We start from the raw sequence: 19,882 nt of genomic DNA, 5'->3' as shown, positions 1-19,882 counted from the left end.
TAGATTATTCAGTACTGTTTTGTTCAGAACATTACAACAAAAGAAACAACGTTAGTTGCAAGCACTTCGGCCCCTCGAGTCAACTCCTATCATTTAGTTTTTAAATGGGAAGACCTTAATTTTAAAAGCGTGCCCCCTTGTTTAGATCCCTCATGGCAGGAAAACATCTGCTCAACATTTACACTGTGAAACCACCTCAAAATCTTATGTTTTAACAAGATCCAAGCTTATTCTTCTGAGCTCAATACTTATAAACCCAACTCAGTGAATCATTCCTGCCCCCCCAACCCCAGGGATTAACTGAATCAATCTTCCTTCCAATGCAAATATATCCCTCCTTAAATAAGTAGACAAAATCTGTACACAGTGCTCTGGGTATACATTCATCATCGGCCTATATGATTTTACATAATACAGTATATCTATGGTAGAATATAGTTACTGATGTGTACAACCTTACATATAATCGAAGTACTGGCAGGTTAGGTTTCTTCACTCTTGAAAAATGAAGATGGAGAGCAAACAAACCAAGCTATAAAATTTATCCAAGGTTGTAATGAAGTTGATGAAGCTGTTTCATCTTATGGAATGGAGAAGATCATAATTGAAGGCCTTCAATGTAAAATAGGCACAAAGAAATCCAAAAGGGAATTCAGAAGAAAACTCATTCAACAAAAAGTGATGAGAATGTTAAACTCAGTGACAGGTAGTGGTTGAAACAAACAGTACCGATGCAGGTAAACAGAAAAAGTGACATGCTTATTTGGAAGGAAATTGATCATTATGATGGAAAACAGTGGAAGGAAGCTCAAGTGGAGCATAAACACTAGCATTTTCTAAGTGTGCTGAAAGACCTGTTCCTGTGCCATTCATCTTATGAAATCCTAGAATAGTTATGTAAAACAACCTCAATTCAATTCTGTTGCAACCAACTCAAATATGCAAATGAATAGTTCTAGATTCAGAGAGCAATAGATTGAACAGATTGCAAACTATCACTTACATATTGCACAGGATCAAATGTTAAGCAAGAAGAATACAGAAAAAAACATTTAGACATAAATTTTTCACAAAAAATAAAGGCACAACTGCAGTCCTTAAAACAGTGACAGAAATTACTGTAGTGCACTCTTCATTTTTACTGAATTAGCTTTTAACAAAAGTCAGAAGGAACTATGCTGAAATCCCACACTACGTGCATGGCACTCAAGTCCTCTGTTCTGGACTAGCACTTCTTCAATTCTGTAAAAAAAAAGAGTCAGGAAGATCTGGCTGCAATCCACGCTTTCTTTCAAAATAATCCTTGGTCAATCTGAAAAGAGTTAACCCTACAATTTCACAGGGCTATCTGCGTGCTAAACTAATCAGTTTTTCCTAAGAACTTGTGTGATTGTTTGTGTGTGGTAAGGAATTATTTATTCCATCAATCTCTTAGAGGAGATCTGAAAGTTGTCAGAGATAGCTTGGGAAGTTACTGCAGTCCATTTTGTAAATGGTATCCAATGCTGCCACTGAATGCCAATGGTTAAGGAATGAATGGTTACGGATGAACAGTCCATAAGGTCGGCTGCCTTGTCCTGGATTGTGTCAATCATCTTAAGCGTTGTTTAAGTCACACTCATCCGGGTTATTCCAGTACATTGCCAACCTGTGTCTTGTAATCACGGACAGGCAGTCAGGAGTTGAGGCACTCATGATAGAAATTCCTGTTTCTGATATACCCTTGTAGTCACAGAAGAGAGTCACAGTGCTTTATTAACCTGAATGGCTACTTTTAATGATTTGTGAATCTATTCATCTCGATCCCTTTGTACCTCTATCCCATTTATTTTCCAAAATGTACCACTTCAGTCTTATCTGTATTGGTATTCATTTACCACTTCACTGTTCACAGATTGCAACAATTCAATTAAACATCCTTTATGCCTTTTAACATCTTCAATAAAGAGTTCCTTCGACCTACCAGCTCTTCCCAAAATTATGGCCACAAACTTAATTATTTTGACCACATTTAATTTTATAAGTTGAAGTGAAACTCTGCAGTTTGGGGGTGCAGTAAATCTTATTTCATATCTCAGTTAGATCAAACAACTATATTTATTTTCTCTCTCTCTGCTTCATACACCTCTCACTTAGTTTTCTCTAACTGGAAAAAAAAGAGAACAAATCCCAAAAAACTTTTGAGATAAAATTTATATGACATATGAGGAAGAGAGGGAGCAAAAAACATGTCCTTACTCAACCCTGACACACCCAGGCTTTGTCAGCACATAGACTGCTTCCAAACCAAGCCATTGATTGTCCTGATTAGCAGTTATTGATTGTCCAGGCAGAGCCATTCTTGTGTAAAAACCCAAAAGAACTATGGATGCTGTAAATCAGAAACAGAAACAGAAGTTGTTGGAAAAGCTCAGCAGGTCTGGCAGCATGTGTGAAGAAAGACGCAGAGTTAATGTTTCGGGTCCAGTAACCCTTCCTCAGAACTTTGACCCTTTCGAGGAACGGTCACCAGACCTGAAATGTTAACTCTGATTTCTCCTTCACAGATGCTGCCAGACCTGCTGAGCTTTTCCAGTAACTTCTGCTTTTTGGATGCATTCCTTGGTCTGCCCAAAAGTTGGAAGTTACCTGACACAGGATTAAAGTCCAACAGGTTTATTTGAAGTCACAAGCTTTTGAAGTGCTGCTCCTTTGTCAGGTGAATTTCATTATTGTGATCTCAAATAAACCTGCTGGACTGCAACCTGGTGTCACGTGACTCCTGATTTTGTTCACCCCAATCCAACACCAGCACCTCCAGATCATTGTTGAAAACATTGTTTACTCCTGCCCCCAACTCATGTTCAGCATATACACCAAATTTTTCCTGAATACATTCACATCTGAAGATGGCTCACCACATCCAAAACATGAACTCTGCTTTCTCTCCACTGATGCTACCAGACCTGCTGAGCTTGTCCAGCAATTTCTGTTTGTGTTTCTGAGAGTGTAGTACTTGGTCAGTATTGTACTCAAACATCCATTTAGATTTTGTACTAGATCCATGGAATGATGTAACACAAGCATTACATAAACACACATACCATCAATTTGGTACTGCAGATCTTTTTTTTGTGTACTTCCCTGCTCTCCAAACACAGAACAAATGCTACTTTCAGTGATAACTGCATTTGCTCTGGGAGTTACAATATCTGGTTCAGCTGTAAAATAAGAAGAAGAGTATGTTCTTAAAATCTTCTACAAAAAAGCCACTTGCATAATTAATATTTGCATTATAAACCTCTCAGTATTCAAATTTCTTTTCAAACTTGTCATTTGGAACAATCCTATATTGATATGGATTCAATTTTTTTTCATTGTTGGAGTGAACAAGGCTCTAGCAAGCATAATTTTAGGAAAACCCAAGTTTAACTGAAAGTAGTATACTAATATTCTACACAGTATTTGACATCCTCTGGTCGAACGGACAACCAAGTTGCTATGGCCACTATGAAAACAAGAACTGTGCAACTATGAGCGCTGTTTGAAGTGAGATATATCCATTATTTCAACTTCTGAAGCTTTCTAAATATAATTAGGTAGACTTATAGCTTTTCTCCTCTTAAGATTTTAAGAATGATCAACCATTTATGTTTGCAATGCAAAGTATCATTTTAATTCTATGCCTCTCAGGTTCTCAGCAAATAAGATAGATGACAATATTATTCTTAAAATATCTGCAAAGCAATTTTATTGCGCAGATTTTGTTGGAAACTGTTTAGTAGCTGTTGATTTGCGATTGTGTTTTTAGACTTAACAATTGCAAATGGGCACAGACTACGCCTGTTCGATTTTCATTTGTTCCCTGCCTGACACAAGTGTTATATAAAATCAGACATCAACGTGGCTTACAATTGTGCATTTGAAATTGTAATTAACTGAGGTGTGGTGTCCAAATATACTGTATTTTACAAATCAAAATGATTCCATTGGAAAACAAGGGGGTACATGAGAGATGCACTTAGAGATCTTTTCCTAACATGCAATAACCACATAAACATACAAGAATAACATGTGCTGGGAAAAAATAAAGGACAAATGACAGCAATTACTTGGAGCAATTTTTCACTGAACTGTCCTAGAGGATAATGGAAAAACAACAAATGTTCCCTTAAGTCTTTTTAACTCAAAAGAATAACTTGCTTTTCTTAGAGTAGAATATGTTTTATTACATGTAATGCATAGCATGTTATTACTCAGGCTTTCAACACAGTTCAGTTGATTGAATTTCTATGGCTGGTACATTTTGTTTGTGTAGATGAATGTTTGTAATGTTTTTCTATCAGGTGAACAATTATTTTTGCCCAATTTGAAGTATAATTGAAAGCCCTGTGGAAATTTTTTATTAAATCCATAACCAGCATAAAATATGAAATATTTGGAATTTTGCTAAACAGTTGTTTATTAAACAAAATGAAGGTACAATGTAAACTACCTTTTTGAAAATATCCATGAACACCATCCATCTTTCTCCTTGCTACTGTCAGGTTAACAGTTTTCCCAGTGTTTCGTAAAGCATCAATCCCTTCTTGATTTGTAAATTCCTGAATATTAACTCCATCAACCTTTAACAATGTTAAGAAAATGGTAATAAATACGGTCAGTCCTCTCTGAAATCAATAATTATGTTCCTGAAAGTCATGACTTTAAATGAAATTTAATCAGATTTTCCCAATTTTTCAAACTAAATAATGTACTTAAGAGTCTGTGGGGCATTTCACATCAGAAAAATATATGAAAACATCATACACTACAAATGGAAATACAATACATTGCAACATTAAGAGATGGGTAAATGAAAAGAATATGTTAAAACAAAATAAATGTATTTGTCTTAAAAAATTTGGTAACTTACTATTTACCTCTCACTCATGACCAATGCTGCTCACTCTGGATCCTGCTTCCTGAACAACCACTTGCCACACCATCCCCTCTCTTTACCTTGCTGGTCATTGCATACCTTCATCTTACCATCCCTCTGTATTACAACTGCATCTGCTCCTTAAAACATTCTTTCACAGCTAACCCTCAAATTTGCAACTTGACCCACACCCTAACCCATGATCCTAATTCGGATCCTCCAACTGCAGCCTCTCCCACTCCCTAACTTGTCCTCTTGCCCCCACCTTCCAAGTTGTGGCTAATGTCATACCCTGACTCATCACCTTGCTGAGCCTCCCATTTCCCAACTGTCCTGCTTGCTGCTTCAGTCTCCTGACCCTCACCATGAGCAAGAGCTCTGGGGATTGTGGGTCAGGAACACACCTAGACCTAACTCTTAAAATTCAGTCAGTTAAGAAAAAGAACTCCATGGCATAATTAGCCTTCAATATCTCAAAGAAAAAAAAGGTTTGCACAGCACTATTGGGTTTTCAACAGGTGACTCTGTAAGTAGCACTCTGACCCCAGGACACACTGCAGTGAGGTGTGGTGGAAATCTGTGCTGCTTTGATATGGAGTGAAAGTAAACTTATTCCTCAATTCACACATCATGGTGTGCATGCATTTACTTTTTTAAAAAGGATTATAACAGTCCAGCATAGCACTTCTGCAACATTCTGGATAGCACTTCCACAGTCCCAGAAATCAGACTTCATATTACATCAGGAACTGAAACTTGGTTTACCTTGAAGGGGAGAGGGAAATGTCAAGCAAAAGAATCAGTGAGGTTAGTTAACTGTGCAAAGGAATGAAACATGCAAATGTGGAGGAGAAATTGACAACTCGGCCCCTTGAGCGCGCTCTACCCTTCACTAAGAACATGCTGATCTCAAATCACCACAATCCCATCTGCCCTGGTCACCTCCTTGCCCATCTCGGAGATGGCTCCTTCAGAGCAGCTTGTGGTAGACCTCACTAGGGAACAGGTAACTCTGAATTTGGTGATGTATATTGAGCCAGACTTGATTAGGGAGCTTCAGGTGAAGGAACCCATGGGGTGAGATGACCCTAATATGACTGGATTCACTCTGCAGTCGAAGAGGGAGAAGCTTGAATGAGGTATTTTGCCCTTGAGGGACAGCAGCGAAGGTTTACCAGGCTGATTCCAGGGATGGCGGGTCTGACATATGATGAGAGATTGACTAGGTTGGGATTGTTGTTGCGAGAGTTCAGACGAATGAAGGGGGAATCTCAGAGACTTATAACATTCTAACAGGATGAGGCAGGGTAGATATTCCCAATGGTGGGTGTGTCCAGAACCAGGGGTCACAGTCTGAAGATTCAGAGTACACTATTTAGGATGGAAATGAGGAGACATTTCCTCATGCAGAGTGGTGAGCCTATGGAATTCATTACTACAGGAAGTAGTTGATACCAAAACACAAGCTATTCACTTGGGGGTGAATGGGATCAAAGGCTATAGGGAGAAAGCGTGATTAGTAAATTGAGTCAGGCTATGAGCCATGATCGTGAAGAATGGCGGAGCAAGCTCGAAAGGGCCAAATGGCCTCCTCCTGCTCCTATCTTCCGGGTTTCTACGAATAAAGATAACTTCAAAAACACAAGGGAGGAGCTGACGAAAGTTGGTTGGGGGGGGCGCGATTAGCAGAAAGACAACAGAGTAAAAATTGCAGTTTTTGGGGTAATTCAGGAGACACAGCAGAAATTCATCCCAAAGAAAGAAGAAACAACGTAGGGGAGAATAAAGCAACCCTGCCTGATAAGGGAAGTCAGGGACAGCATAAAAGCACAAGAAAAAAAAATAGAATGCAGAGAAGATTAACGGGAAGGCAGATGATTGGGAATCCTTTAAAAACCAGCAGAGGGCAACTAAGAAGGAGGAGAAAGACGAAATAAGACGGCAGCTTACCACCACCTTCTCAAGGACAAAAATCGGGATGGGCCATAAATGTTGGCCAGCCAGTAACTCCCAATTCCCACAAGTGAATGAAAAAAAACTACTATGAAAGAAAAATGCAAAGAGATCTTTTAAATAAATAAACGGTAAAGGCAAAACATTCTTCTATCAAACACTAAAGGAATTTAATGTGCCTGAGAAGAAAAACCAATAATTCAATAAGAAATAAAGGCAAATATAAAGAAATTGAACAGAAAATACAATGTCACTTACTGCAATGATCCTGTCATGAACCTGAATACGTCCACTCTGCTCTGCTGCACTTCCTGGTATTATACTTTTTACAAAAATACCAGAAGTATCTGTAAATTATAAAACCAAATTATCCTGTTCAGCAGCTTCTACAGTAAGTCTGAGGTCATAGGCATCAGAATTTCAATCGTTTCTCCAATTGGCAGCTGTCTTCATCTGCCACTGGCTCTGAAACTCCTCCATAAAGATCTCCATTGCAGTATCCCCCTCTAAGATGTTAGTTAAAATCTACCACTTTGACCAAGCTTTCCATCACCAAACCTAATACCATCCTACGGGGCTTGGAATCATGTTTTGTTTGACAATACTCTCGTGAAGCATGCTAAAATGTCTATACTATTTAACTTGCTTGGTAAATCCAAGTTGCTGCAGTTATTATAATGTATCCAACAGACCAGCACTAACATCGCAATGTTAAGTTAATCAACCCATTCCAATGTGCTCAGGGCACACCTCTAAAACAGGCGCGACTTGAGTAGAGTTCTACTGTCCCATGAATGGTTCTAAAGGTCACCAGGTCAAGAGACGCATGCCCATAACTCTGCTGACTGGCAATCTGTTCTGCTTCTTGAGTATACTTTGTCCTTCCCTTTCCACCTCAGTTCCAAATCCCAAAGTTTGCAACTGACATGCGTTGCCTCTCTTGTTCACCAAGAATGACTAAATCCACGCATATACCATTTAAATAAACCTCTTCAGGACAGATTATAGGGATAAAATCCATACAACTTTCTCCACTCTCTCAAAAACCATGATACTATCATTAAAAACTAATTAAATATAAAGAATTTACCATCCACAGGATGGTACAGCTGAAACAAATATGGCCCAACACTAGAAACTGAAGTTCTTTTCAAACTGATGGCATCTCTGCACTTCCATTCAGGCATTCAAAGTGCTTTCCAAAGTGTCGAACAAAATTAATGAGCAGCATTCACTTCTGTACAGATTCTCACCATGTTCCAAGTTTTTGGTCAAGAAGATTTTGTTGTGTAAACATCAAGAGCACTAATCTAACCTCTTGGATCTTTAACTGGTAAAAGGATCCCAACAAGCTTTAGCTGTTTTGTGTTGTTGCAGCTCTATCTGCTCTGCAAAAGGCAGAGGTCCAAGAGATCCCTAACTTCACCAGCTCCACCTTGAACAAATGTCTACTCCCTTTGGGAAACTTTAATCATTAGTTTCTGCTAAGTTTGGGATAGTTTGAGTGATACAGTACAATTCATAAACAAAGGAAATGGCATGCATTTCTCCAGCACTTTTCACAACCTCAGCACATGCAGCCAATGAAGCATTTTGAAATATAATCATCGTCTTGAGGAAGCACAATACCCAATATTCCCACAGCAAGCTTCCACACACAGCAACTAAATTAATTGCCTGTTATGTTTGGTGCTGGTTAATGGATAAATGGTAGACAAGACACCAACACTCCTGTTTTCCTTCTCGGGAAAAATGGTGGTGTGTGTTGGTGACACTGGGCTTGCAATACAGAGACCCAGGCTAATGTTCACTTTGCAGGGAGGGCAGGTTCAAATCATACAGTAGCAGCTGTCTGAAATCAAATTCAATTCATAAAATCTGTAATTAGAACTTGGTCTCATTGTCATTCCTGAGACTACGATCATTTAATTGTCCCAGAATCCCTGAAACTCAATGGCCCACAAATGCTGTTTAAGAAAAAAAAAATTACCATTCTTTCTTAGTTAACCCTCCATGTGGTTCCAGGCTAATAGTGATATGGTTGGTTTTAAGTGCCCTTTGAAATGGCCCAAAAGTCATTCAGTCTGAGCCTAATTAGTTGGCATTGCCAAAGTTGCCTCACTTCCCGATTTCTGCCCACCATCTCCAAGGCGCAAGTCAGGAATGTGGTGGAATACCCCCACTTTCCTGGATGACTGCGGCTCCAGCAACAGCCAAGAAGCTTGACAAGATGTGAGACAAAACTGTCCACTTGAATGGTACGATATCCTCAAAAATTTTCTCCTTCAACCACTGATGCACAATGGCAGTGGTGTGTACCATTTAGAAGATGCATTGCAGAAATTCACCAAGGTTTCTTGGACAGCACCTTCCATACCCACAAACTGTACTATCTAGGAAAATTCATTCATAATATGTGGATGTATTTTGCAAAGCCAGCATTTATTGCCCATCCTTAATGGCCGTCAAGAGAATAGTGGCTGTCTTCTATCAGAAAACTGCTCCGGGTCCAAAATCACACACAGGCCAGATCAGATGGTTTCCTTGGCTGCAAATACTCATTGAAAACATTGTAGCAACATGGTATTTTCATTGGCAGCATATCTGATAACACGACTTTTGGCTCCTCACTTATGCAATGAACCAAATTTAAATTCCCCAGTTGCTGTGGTTATCTATGCCTCTGGGCTTTCTGTACAGTAACATTAGCATTAAGCTACCATACAATTTGCTTTTAGTGTGGAATTATTTAATCAAAGTAAACCACTTATATAAGGAAACAACAAAGCAATGTTTAAACCAGAAAAAGATGAACTTTGTCAGGAGACTGCAGGAATTCATTTTGGATTGCTGAAGAACCTATACAAAATTGCTACCGGCTATGTGGTATATTGACCACAAAACACCTGTACTTACAGTTCAGCACCTTCTTATTTCATAATAATATTTATTAACTCACCACCATGGGATGCACCAACATAACCAACAACTGTAATGCCAAGGCTTTGTCCATCTCTCTTGAGTTCAACATTTTCAATATCATAATCATTTTCAACAATCTATAAAAATCAAACACATTTTAGGAATGATTTTTTATATAAAATTTAGCTTGTATGTAACATTAAGATATATTGTTTAAAACAAAGAGACTGTTCATCAAACTATCCTCCAAATGCTGTGTTTGGGAGAATTATACAGCAAAAAAAGTCTTACCTCCATGACAAAATAATGGAATGCTTTTGCTCACGTGTTAGCCTGTAGGTAATATCTCAAATGCTAATGGACAGACTTTTTTTTTATTAACAATTTTGGTACACAGAATTGACATAGCCCAATAAAGAATTGTTTAATTTTTTTGCAAAGACGTGGATTGAAATCCTGGAAATTTTTTTTTAAGGCTCTCTCAATGTTGAGAATGTGGGCAAATTGACTTTTTTGTTTTAAAAAGGATCTTGTTGTTTAGTTTAATAAGTTGTCAGTTGTCTCAACTGTTGTAATAGAAATTGGCCACCAAAATCCCCATTGCTTCTTGTTTCTCTTAATAACGTAGGACGCACATCATTCCAAGTACAAGAATTTATCCACTTTCACAGATGAAATGCTTTAGGGCTTTGGCTCTCATTATGTAAATTCCGTCTATCATTTCACACTGCTCATCCCGAATGCAAAGTCTGTATCATCCACCATATTTGGTTAAAACAAAAGTTAAGTATTCATAAAGAACCAAAACACAAATCACAGTATCCACACAACAGTTACTCAAATGGCCTTTAACTCTTTCTTTCATAATCCATTTGTTTTTCATGTATCTTGGATTTTTGCTGAGATCATACTTGCCAAAAGTTTTCACGCCCTCTCTCTGTTCTCATAGTCTTCTTTTAAATTTTGTCCCTGCATCTTTTATACTGGTCTAGGTTTGTGGTGGTGTTAAGCCCTTGTTATCTGTCCCAAGTGTCCCTATTTCTCCCTTTATCCTCTTTGTAAACATGGACGCTATTAGGTTATGTAGTTATCTGGCTATAAATGAAGAAAGCTAACTACAATTCAACAGATGCAATAGTTAGTTCAGATAATCAATGTGATTATTTCAGCTACATTAATTCATATCTTCTACACAATTTCAGAAGTTCTCTCTCATTGGAGCCCCTACCAAGATTCCACGAGGATACACTAATTCTTGTAACAATTTAACATTACATAATGTGTTTAAACTAGATATGAAATTTAGAACCTTTCGCTCTAGTTTTAAAGTTTGGATCTTGAAATTGATTTTTATCCTGTCCATCATAATAGGCACAAGATTTCTAGAAAATTAAAAAGTAAGGTTAAAAATTAGGTTTTAAATACTTCGTTTTTTTTGTTATTAGTCCTCACATTTAACATGGACAAAATAGAAAGCTAGATCCTGTTATAGATCAAAACCACATCTGGCAGTCTAACTCTGCAGCTGAGTCCTACCCCAACTAGTGACATCAGTAAAGGAGAAGAGATAAGATCCATCCTTGCAATTAATATCACAACATTTAGTTTCCACCATGGACGCCCAAATCCATTGCAAACCAAATGCACAGAACCACTCTGAAAACTTGCCAAACTTAGTGGATACGTGCATGTCAAGAGTGAAACAAGCATCCCACACAAAATCAAAAGAAATGAAAATTAATGCCCAGGTCACAAACTCCTACGCAAAAGCTGAATAAAAAGGCAGAATTCAGATTTGCTGCTTGCATATCTCACCATGCAAATCCTGGCCTAAGGTTTATATCTGTCATAAAATGGGACCAATGCTAAGGACTGCATAGCATCCCTTCCTCCAAATACACTCCTTGCAAATCATGCTCCAAGAAATTTAGTTATATGAAATGCACAATATTATACAATTGAGAAGGAACAGAACATTATACAGCATAAGGGAGAAAAGAAGCCTATGTTTGTGTAACAGCATCACATCCTCAAATGTCCCAAAGCCCTTCATAAGCAATGACATATTCTTGACGACTCTATAGTCAAACATGAAAGACGGTACACTCGCCAAAACAGCAACTTAGCAGTTAACTTTTTTGAGTGGTGTTGAGGAATGAGTGGAGATTTTTTAAAGAGAAATTTCATTTGAATGTGAAGGAGGTCAGGGTGAAGGAGAATGAGTTTCAACATAAAGTGCCTCCCTATAAATATATCCTTAAAAAGTTCAATTTCTAACATTTCCTGTAGAGATTGCATTTTTATTTCTGTCTATCAAAAGGTAACTTATAACTTCGAGCAACATCATAGCCCAACAAATAGCCCGAAAAAGTGACACTGGAATGACAAGATTTTACATAACTCTAGCCAACACCAGTTGGAGAAGATCAAAAGTTATGTTATCTCTACGTGTAAGATAAATACAGAAAACAAAAATGATGCCACCAACACGAATAAGACTCAGAATCAAACAATAATAACTGTAGATCTGCCGATTTTGATGCCTTTTCAGCATTTCAAAGTAATAGTCTTTCCTCTAAACTCCAGCCATTGCAGCTGGCAGACAATCTCGAGCCATCTATGTGAAGTTCAATTGTCCATGATACTCTACTGTGTCAGCTTATAAAAGTCAGAGAACTTGGCCTTAAATGGAAACATTCAACTCATAGGTTTGCAGATGACACAAAGATAGGTAGTGTCGAGGAAGCTGCAGATGAGCTCGAACAGGCTGAGGGAATGGGCAAAGAATTGGCAGATGGAATACAATGAGGGAAAGTGTGAGGTAATGTTCTTTGCCAAGAAGAATAGAAGCATAGACTATCTGGGGATAGGCTTCAAAAATATGAAGTTCAAAAAGGACACAGGAATCCTCATTCAGGATTTTCTTAAGGTTTAAATGTAAGTACAGTTGGCAGTTAGGAAGGCAAATGCAACGTTTGCACTCATTTCAAGAGGCCAAGAATACAAGAGAAAACAGTAGTGCCGAGGCTGTATAATGCTGTGCTTCGACCGCATTTGGAACATTGTGAGCAATTGTGGGCCCCGAATTTAAGAAAGAAAGCGCTGGCATTGGAAGGGGTTCCTGAGACATAATAGAATACACGACTTGGAAATCATGCTCCAAGAAGTTTAGTTATGTGAAGTGCAAAAGATTACACAATTAATCAGAAGAAACTGAACATGATGTAGTATCAAAGACAAAAGCTTGTCATGTAAGAAGCAGTTGAGAACTCTGGGTCTGTACTCAATGCAGTTTCAAAGGATGAAGAGGGGGAGATCTGACTGAAACGTACAGAATGCTAAGAGGCCTGGATGCAGTGGACATGGAGAAGATATTTACACTTGAGAAACTAGGATCCAGGCACAGCCTCAGAGAGAAGGTACAGCCCTTTAGAACTGCGATGAGGAGGTATTTCTGTAGCTAGAGGGAGGTTAATCCACAGAACTCATTGCGGCACAAGACTGTGTAGGCCAAGTCATCTGAGGGTATCTAAGACAGAGATGGCTAGGTTCTTGATTGATGAAGGGATCAAGGCAGAAGAATGGAAATGAGAAATATATCAGCCATTATGGGATGGTGGAGCAGACTTGATAGGCTAAATGGCCTCGTTCTGCCCCTCGTTCTGTCCTATGGTCTTATCACATCCACTCAAAACATTCCCACAGATCTTGACCTAGATAAAGCAACTACCAGAGACAAAGAAAGTCATAAAAAAAGGGCAATTTTGGTCGTGCAATTATCTTTGATAGCATGCACTGCAGATTGATCAATGTAAGTATGGTATTAATTTAACCCTCAACTTTTCCAAAATAGTTCCCAGTAGAACTCTACCTTGAATAATAATACAAATCTTGAAGAATCACAGAAATAGCTTCAAACATACAAACTCAAACCCTAATGCAAAGCTACATCTATTTCATTTGGATCAGAGGAGCAGGAAAGCTTGATGTTTCGGGTCGGGACCCTTCTTCAGAAATGGGGGAGGGGAAGGGGGTTCCGAAATAAATAGGGAGTCGGGGGGTGGTGGATAGAAGATGGAGAGGGGAAGTTGCAGTTTTTGAAAAAGGAGGACATCTGGGATGTTCGGGAGCGGAGTGTCTCATCTCGGGAGCAGATGCGGCGGAGGCCAAGGAATTGGGAATGGAGATGGCCTTTTTACACGAAGGTGGGTGAGAGGAGGAATATTCTAGGTAGTTGTGGGAGTCGCTAGGCTTAAGATGGATGTCGGCTTCCAGGTGGATGCTAGAGATGGAGACAGAGAGGTCCAGGAAGGAGAGACAGGTATCAGAGATGGTCCAGGTAAACTTAAGGTTGGGGTGGAAGGTGTTGTTGAAGTGGATGAACTGTTCGAGCTCCTCGTGGGAACACGAGGCGGCGCTGAAACAGTCATCAATGTGACGGAGGAAGAGATGGGGGATAGGGCCAGTGTAGCTTTGGAAGAGGGATTGTTCCACGTACCCTACAAAGAGGCAGGCAGCTTCACCAACACCTTCCACCCCAACCTTAAGTTTACCTGGACCATCTCTGAGACCTCTCTCTCCTTCCTAGACCTCTCTGTCTCCATCTCTGGCATCCACCTGGAAGCCGACATCCATCTTAAGCCTAGCGACTCCCACAACTACCTAGAATATTCCTCCTCTCACCCACCTTCCTGTAAAAAGGCCATCCCCTATTCCCAATTCCTTGGCCTCCGCCGCATCTGGTCCCGAGATGAGGCATTCCGCTCCCGAACACACCAGATGTCCTCCTTTTTCAAAAACCGCAACTTCCCCTCTCCATCTTCTATCCGCCTCCCCCCGACTCCCTATTTATTTCAGAATCCCCTTCCCCTCCCCCATTTCGGAAGAAGGGTCCCGACCCGAAATGTCAAGCTTTCTTGCTCCTCTGATGCTGCTTGCCCTGCTGTGTTCATCCAGCTTCACACTGTGTTATCTCAGATTCTCCAGCATCGACAGTTCCTACTATCTCTATTTCATTCGGATGTGTTTTGTGAAAAAGACTTCCTCTCCACTTTTTGAAGCCGCAAAGAAAGCAAAAATATTTTTACATGATCAATTTTCACTTCGGTAGAAACAATTCCAACTTAAAGCTGAAATGTATAAAAACATTTGTGATTCAATCATACTTACAACATTAGCATGGTTTTCAGAAGGCATCGCAGTGGGGACAACAGCAGAAGATTTGGAAGAAGGATCTTCACATGCATCTCTTGCTACCACCATTTGGACTCGGTTACCACAATTTCTCAACACCTGGGCAATCTGTTCACTTCCCATTCCCTGGACATCAATACCTCCAATCTGGAGAATATGATCACCAGTCCTAAGCCTTCCATCCTAAGGAACACGGAATAAACCATTCAAATTCCAAATAGACATGAACAGAAATTTATAAGTATTGAGAAATGACAAAGGGAAATCAGTGAATGCAATTTATTTGACTTCCAAAAGGCAAAAGATAAAATGCCTCAGAAAAGTTTACTACAGAAGATAAGAGCTCATGCTGTTGGGACAGTATATCAGTGCAGATAAAGGATTGGCCAACAAACTGCAAAGAGAGTTGGGAGACATGATTCATTTCATTGTAACTAATGGAGCGCCACGAGAATCAGTGCTGCAGCCTTAATTACTTATGATGTGAATGAAGGAACAGAATATATTGTCGTCACTTGTGCTGAAGACACAAATCTAGTTAGATGAAAGTTCTGAGTAGAATACAAAGAGACTTTAGATGTTTTAAGTGTGCAAGATTAACAAAATATAAATATGCCATCTTTGGAGAGGAGAAATGAAAATCTGAAGAGAGACTGCAGAATGCTACAGTAAATGAATCTGGAGTCCTTGAATGCAAACCATAAATGGTAGATTGCGGGTACTGCACAAAATTAGGAGGACAATTAAACATGGGCTCCAATGGCAAGGGAGGTGGAGTACAAAAGTAAGGAGGTCTTGTTACAATTGTAGAGAGAATTGGTGAGGCCACATCAGGTCTACTATACAAAGTATTGATCTCCTTACCCAAGAAAAGATAAACTTGCATTGGAAATAGTTCAGAGAAGGGCGATTCGCTGTGGGAGACAAAAGGGTGTGTAACCTTATGAGGGAAAGTTAAGCAATTTAGGCCAAGCCTCTGGGGAACAGACTAACAGAAAAAAAAGAGATGATGCGGATCTTAAATTTTCTCTCAGGGGAGTTGTTGGCCTTTGGAATTCTCTTAACATGGAGAAATGAGGATGCTGACTCATTGAAAATGTCAAAGGCTGAGTTGGACACATTTTTGATCAAGAAACAAGTTAAGGATTATACGTGAGATAACAAAGTGTAGAGCTGGATGAGCAAGCAGGCCAAACATCAGAGGAGCAGGAAAGCTGACATTTTAGGAGATCAAAACGTCAGCTTTCCTGCTCCTCTGATGCTGCTTGGCCTGCTGAGTTCATCCAGCTCTACAACATGTTATCTCAGATTCTCCTGCTTCGGCAGCTCTTACTATCTCCCTAAGGATCACACTTGGGTCGGCTGGCTGGGGGGTCGGGGGTAGCGGTGGCATGGTGGTAGGGAACTGGAAGGCAAGCAAGTAGAGTTCAGGCCACAACCAGAGCAGACTATGTGTCAAATGGTCTACTCCTGTTCTTATTTCTAATGACCTTATGATCTTATTCAAGTGGCAAGTTATACTTTAAAATAAGGGTTCAAACTTGGGATTTTCTCAATCCATATAGCCTTTATCATATTATATTATATGTCATTAAAAGTACTAAACTAACTTAGTCAAGATATTTAATCACTGTCAAGTCATTTAAATGGCTATAGGATCCCATCATTATAGAAGCAGGACATTCAGCCCAACAAGTCCACATGGACCTGTTGGAAAGTATCCCACCCAGACCCATCCCCTATCCTATCTCTGCATTTCCCATAGCTAATACACTTAACCTATACATCCCCGAACACTATGGACAAATTTGGCATGGCCAATCTACCTAGCTTGCACATTTTTGGACTGTGGGAAGAAACCGGAGCATCTGATGGAAACCCGCAGATACGAGGAGAATGTGCAATCCACACAGGCAGTCGCCTCAGGCTGGAATTGAATTTGAACCTGGGTCTGTGGCACTGCGAGGAGCAGTGCTAACCATTGAGCCACCGTGTCGGCCAGTCATCCTGGTACAAAACCTAACAAGAGAGTGTGATGAACTGACATCCACGTTGATTTTGTTTTGAAATGAAACTGACTTCCTAGTAGAAATATTAAGTTACAATCAGAAAGTGGATCCATTTCACATTTCAATAAGGTAAAATAACTGATGATAAATAGACCTCAAAAATCCAGATATAAAAGATACTGGTGCAGAGTTCATGTGTTCTTATATATCAATTTAATGTCCATATATCTTGTGGAGGCAGTTGGAAGAGGATTTTCTCCAGGTGATAGGAAAGAGCAAGGGAAGAACAGTCACATACACACCTCCTGGTAGTCAAGTACAAAACAGAAGTAACAAAAGCTCGAAAAAAAAATTCAGAATCAAATTTTCTGCACACAAAAGCTCACAACACAATTCATTCCAGATGAATGGGAAAGTAAAATTAAACCTCTGACAATAACTATATTTTCAAAACACTTCTGTTATATCAGCTTATCATAACCATGAAATTTATAAGATTACATTTTGTGACTATGTTTTTACAATTCGGGTGAAATCTGCCTGAAAGTAAGCCTGGTTTAATTGATCAGCACCTAAATGGTTTTACTGAGATGATGATGGCTTGGAAACAACGGTAACAAACTGTGTACATTGGACAGACTGAGGGTTTGCAAAGTCTTAGACATGCTGAGAATTTCATACTTTAAACAATTTTTTTAAAAAATTTACTCACAGTTAAACATCAACCAAATTGGTCTGCAGTCACATGTAAGTCAGACCAGGTATCGGTCGCAGACTGGTATGTGACAGTGGTCATCATTAGACCAGCATTTTATTTCACATTTTATTGAGATCAAATTTCACCATCTTCCATGGTGCAATTTGGACCCAAATCAACGATCCTTTGGCCTGGGATTTTGGATTACTTGTCCAAAGACATTAACACTGCACTACCACCTCCCCAAAGATAACCTTTATATTGTTGTATTGGAAGTTGTTTGTCAAATGGGTCAGTTTTCAGACAGATTCTAACCAGAAGGGGAAATCAAGAAATGGAATAGTCTGGAGATGCCCAGAAGGGCAGAGACTAGATCTAGAAGCAAAGAACACACAATTGCTGCATCAATTTCCAATACAAGATGATAACTTTCGTGGATCTTCATCAACAAGACTGAGTTGAGGAAGTTCAGGAGATGTGTGCCATTTCTGTGGAAGATTGTACCTGTGGATATGTCATTTGTAGTTTGTAATTAATCTCAACTCACCTGTTCATTCATATCTAACTCATGATGATTCTGGATTTAGCGAAGATAATATTTGAAGTTTAGTTTGTTTGATGATTCTGTAGGAAAAGTTTGTTTAAACCATTGAATCAAGTAGCTTCATTCTTTTAGTAGAAGCATAGATACAAGACTGACTGAGGAATTCGTCACAGAGTGTGATGGTGAGTGGGTATTTTTCAAGCTAGCAGAAAGTCGCAGCAGTATTCTCTACAAGTCAGCATTGGGACTCTTGTTTTTCCCAGGTGTATATACAGGTGACTTGGATCTTGGAGTGCAGGGGATAATTTCAAACTTTGCGGATATCACAAAACTTGGAAGAATTGTAAACTGTGAGGAGGAGGAATTGGTGAAGTCAGTGTATATGTGGATGAAGTTCAACATGAAGACATGAGAGATGATACATTTTGATCAAAAAGAACTTGGAGAGGCAGTATGCAACAAAGGGTACTATTCCAAAAAAATGAGTAGGAGCAGAGGGACCTGGGAATATCAGCATATAAGTTGCGAAATATAGCAAAACAGGTAGAAAAAACTATTGCTGAGGCATAGACAATTTTAGGCTTCATTAACTGAGGCACAGAGTACAAGAGCAAAGACACGACGCTGAATTTATACAATCACTAGTTAGACCTCAGCTGGAATATTATACACAGTTCTGGACACCACACGTTAGAAAAATGTTAATTCATTGGACAGTATGCAAAAGAGATTTACAAGAATAGCTCCACGGATGAGCAACTTTAAATATGAGGATAACATCCCGACTTTGCATTTAAGCTAGGAATTCTGCCACATGGAATTTACTTACTCTCTCCCCATTGTCTATCTATCAAGGTTCGAGCCATACCTGGATGCACATGGACAGAAAACACTTCAGAATCTTCACACTGTCCAAGACAAAGCTGCCTACTTGACTGGCATCCCATTCACCACCTTCAGTATTCACTCTCTCCCCCACCAGCACATCAGCGACAATATGTTGTGAGGTGAATGTGGGACTCTTTTCCTTGGAGAAAAGGCCTAGAGGAGATTTGTTAAACACTTGCAAAATGATGGCTGGCCTGGACAGATTAGATGAGGAGAAATTGATCCCGTTCGGGGAAGGATCAAGAAATAGGGGTATAGATTTAATGTGTTTTACAAAGCAAAAAAAATGGGACGCGAGGAAAAGCTTTTCGTACAGCTAGCGGTGAGGGGATCAAATAAATAGTTTGCAGGGAGGTTCAACTGAGCATTCAGGAGTCCATTACATGATTATTTAAATAGTTAGTATCCAGGGTTATGGGGAAAAGGGTATAATTTGGTAGTACAGCAAAATGCTTAGACAACCTGTACAAACTTGACAGGCCTAAAAGTCTGTGCTATCTGTGAAATGTATTTTTTCCTGAGGAAAATAATTGAATATCATTTTTAAGCATAATTGAAAAACATGGACAACAGGCTTTCCACTCTGTGATAACTCAAATGAGAATAACTTACCCGGTCAGCTAATCCTCCAGGTACAACTGTTTTCACAATTACTCCTGTTGGCTTTCCTCCTACAATTCCAAATCCTAAGCCTGACCCATCACTGACCAATTCAATTTCTTCGACATGCTGCCAATTAATCTGAAATAGATGGAAAACAGAAATAATTTATTTTA

At 39.3% G+C, this 19,882-nt stretch overlaps 1 protein-coding gene across 4 annotated transcripts in view; it reads right to left on the bottom strand.

The window, feature by feature from the left end:
• patj (PATJ crumbs cell polarity complex component) overlaps nucleotides 1–19,882 on the bottom strand; it is a 347,670-nt gene that overhangs the window by 304,723 nt on the left and 23,065 nt on the right. For all 4 annotated transcript variants that reach the window (XM_059647917.1, XM_059647916.1, XM_059647919.1 and 1 more), the window contains exons 7-12: nucleotides 19,719–19,847; nucleotides 14,945–15,151; nucleotides 9,813–9,912; nucleotides 7,112–7,200; nucleotides 4,475–4,604; nucleotides 3,084–3,200 (exon numbers count right to left, since the gene is read on the bottom strand). In XM_059647917.1, coding sequence (XP_059503900.1) covers nucleotides 3,084–3,200; nucleotides 4,475–4,604; nucleotides 7,112–7,200; nucleotides 9,813–9,912; nucleotides 14,945–15,151; nucleotides 19,719–19,847 — 772 coding nt within the window. The remainder of the gene's footprint in view (nucleotides 1–3,083; nucleotides 3,201–4,474; nucleotides 4,605–7,111; nucleotides 7,201–9,812; nucleotides 9,913–14,944; nucleotides 15,152–19,718; nucleotides 19,848–19,882) is intronic.

Source organism: Stegostoma tigrinum, chromosome 8 (assembly GCF_030684315.1).
Source record: "Stegostoma tigrinum isolate sSteTig4 chromosome 8, sSteTig4.hap1, whole genome shotgun sequence".
NCBI classification, from domain to species: domain Eukaryota; kingdom Metazoa; phylum Chordata; class Chondrichthyes; order Orectolobiformes; family Stegostomatidae; genus Stegostoma; species Stegostoma tigrinum.
The sequence above is the reverse complement of the archived record's forward strand: the minus strand, read 5'-3'. Positions and strand labels throughout refer to the sequence as shown.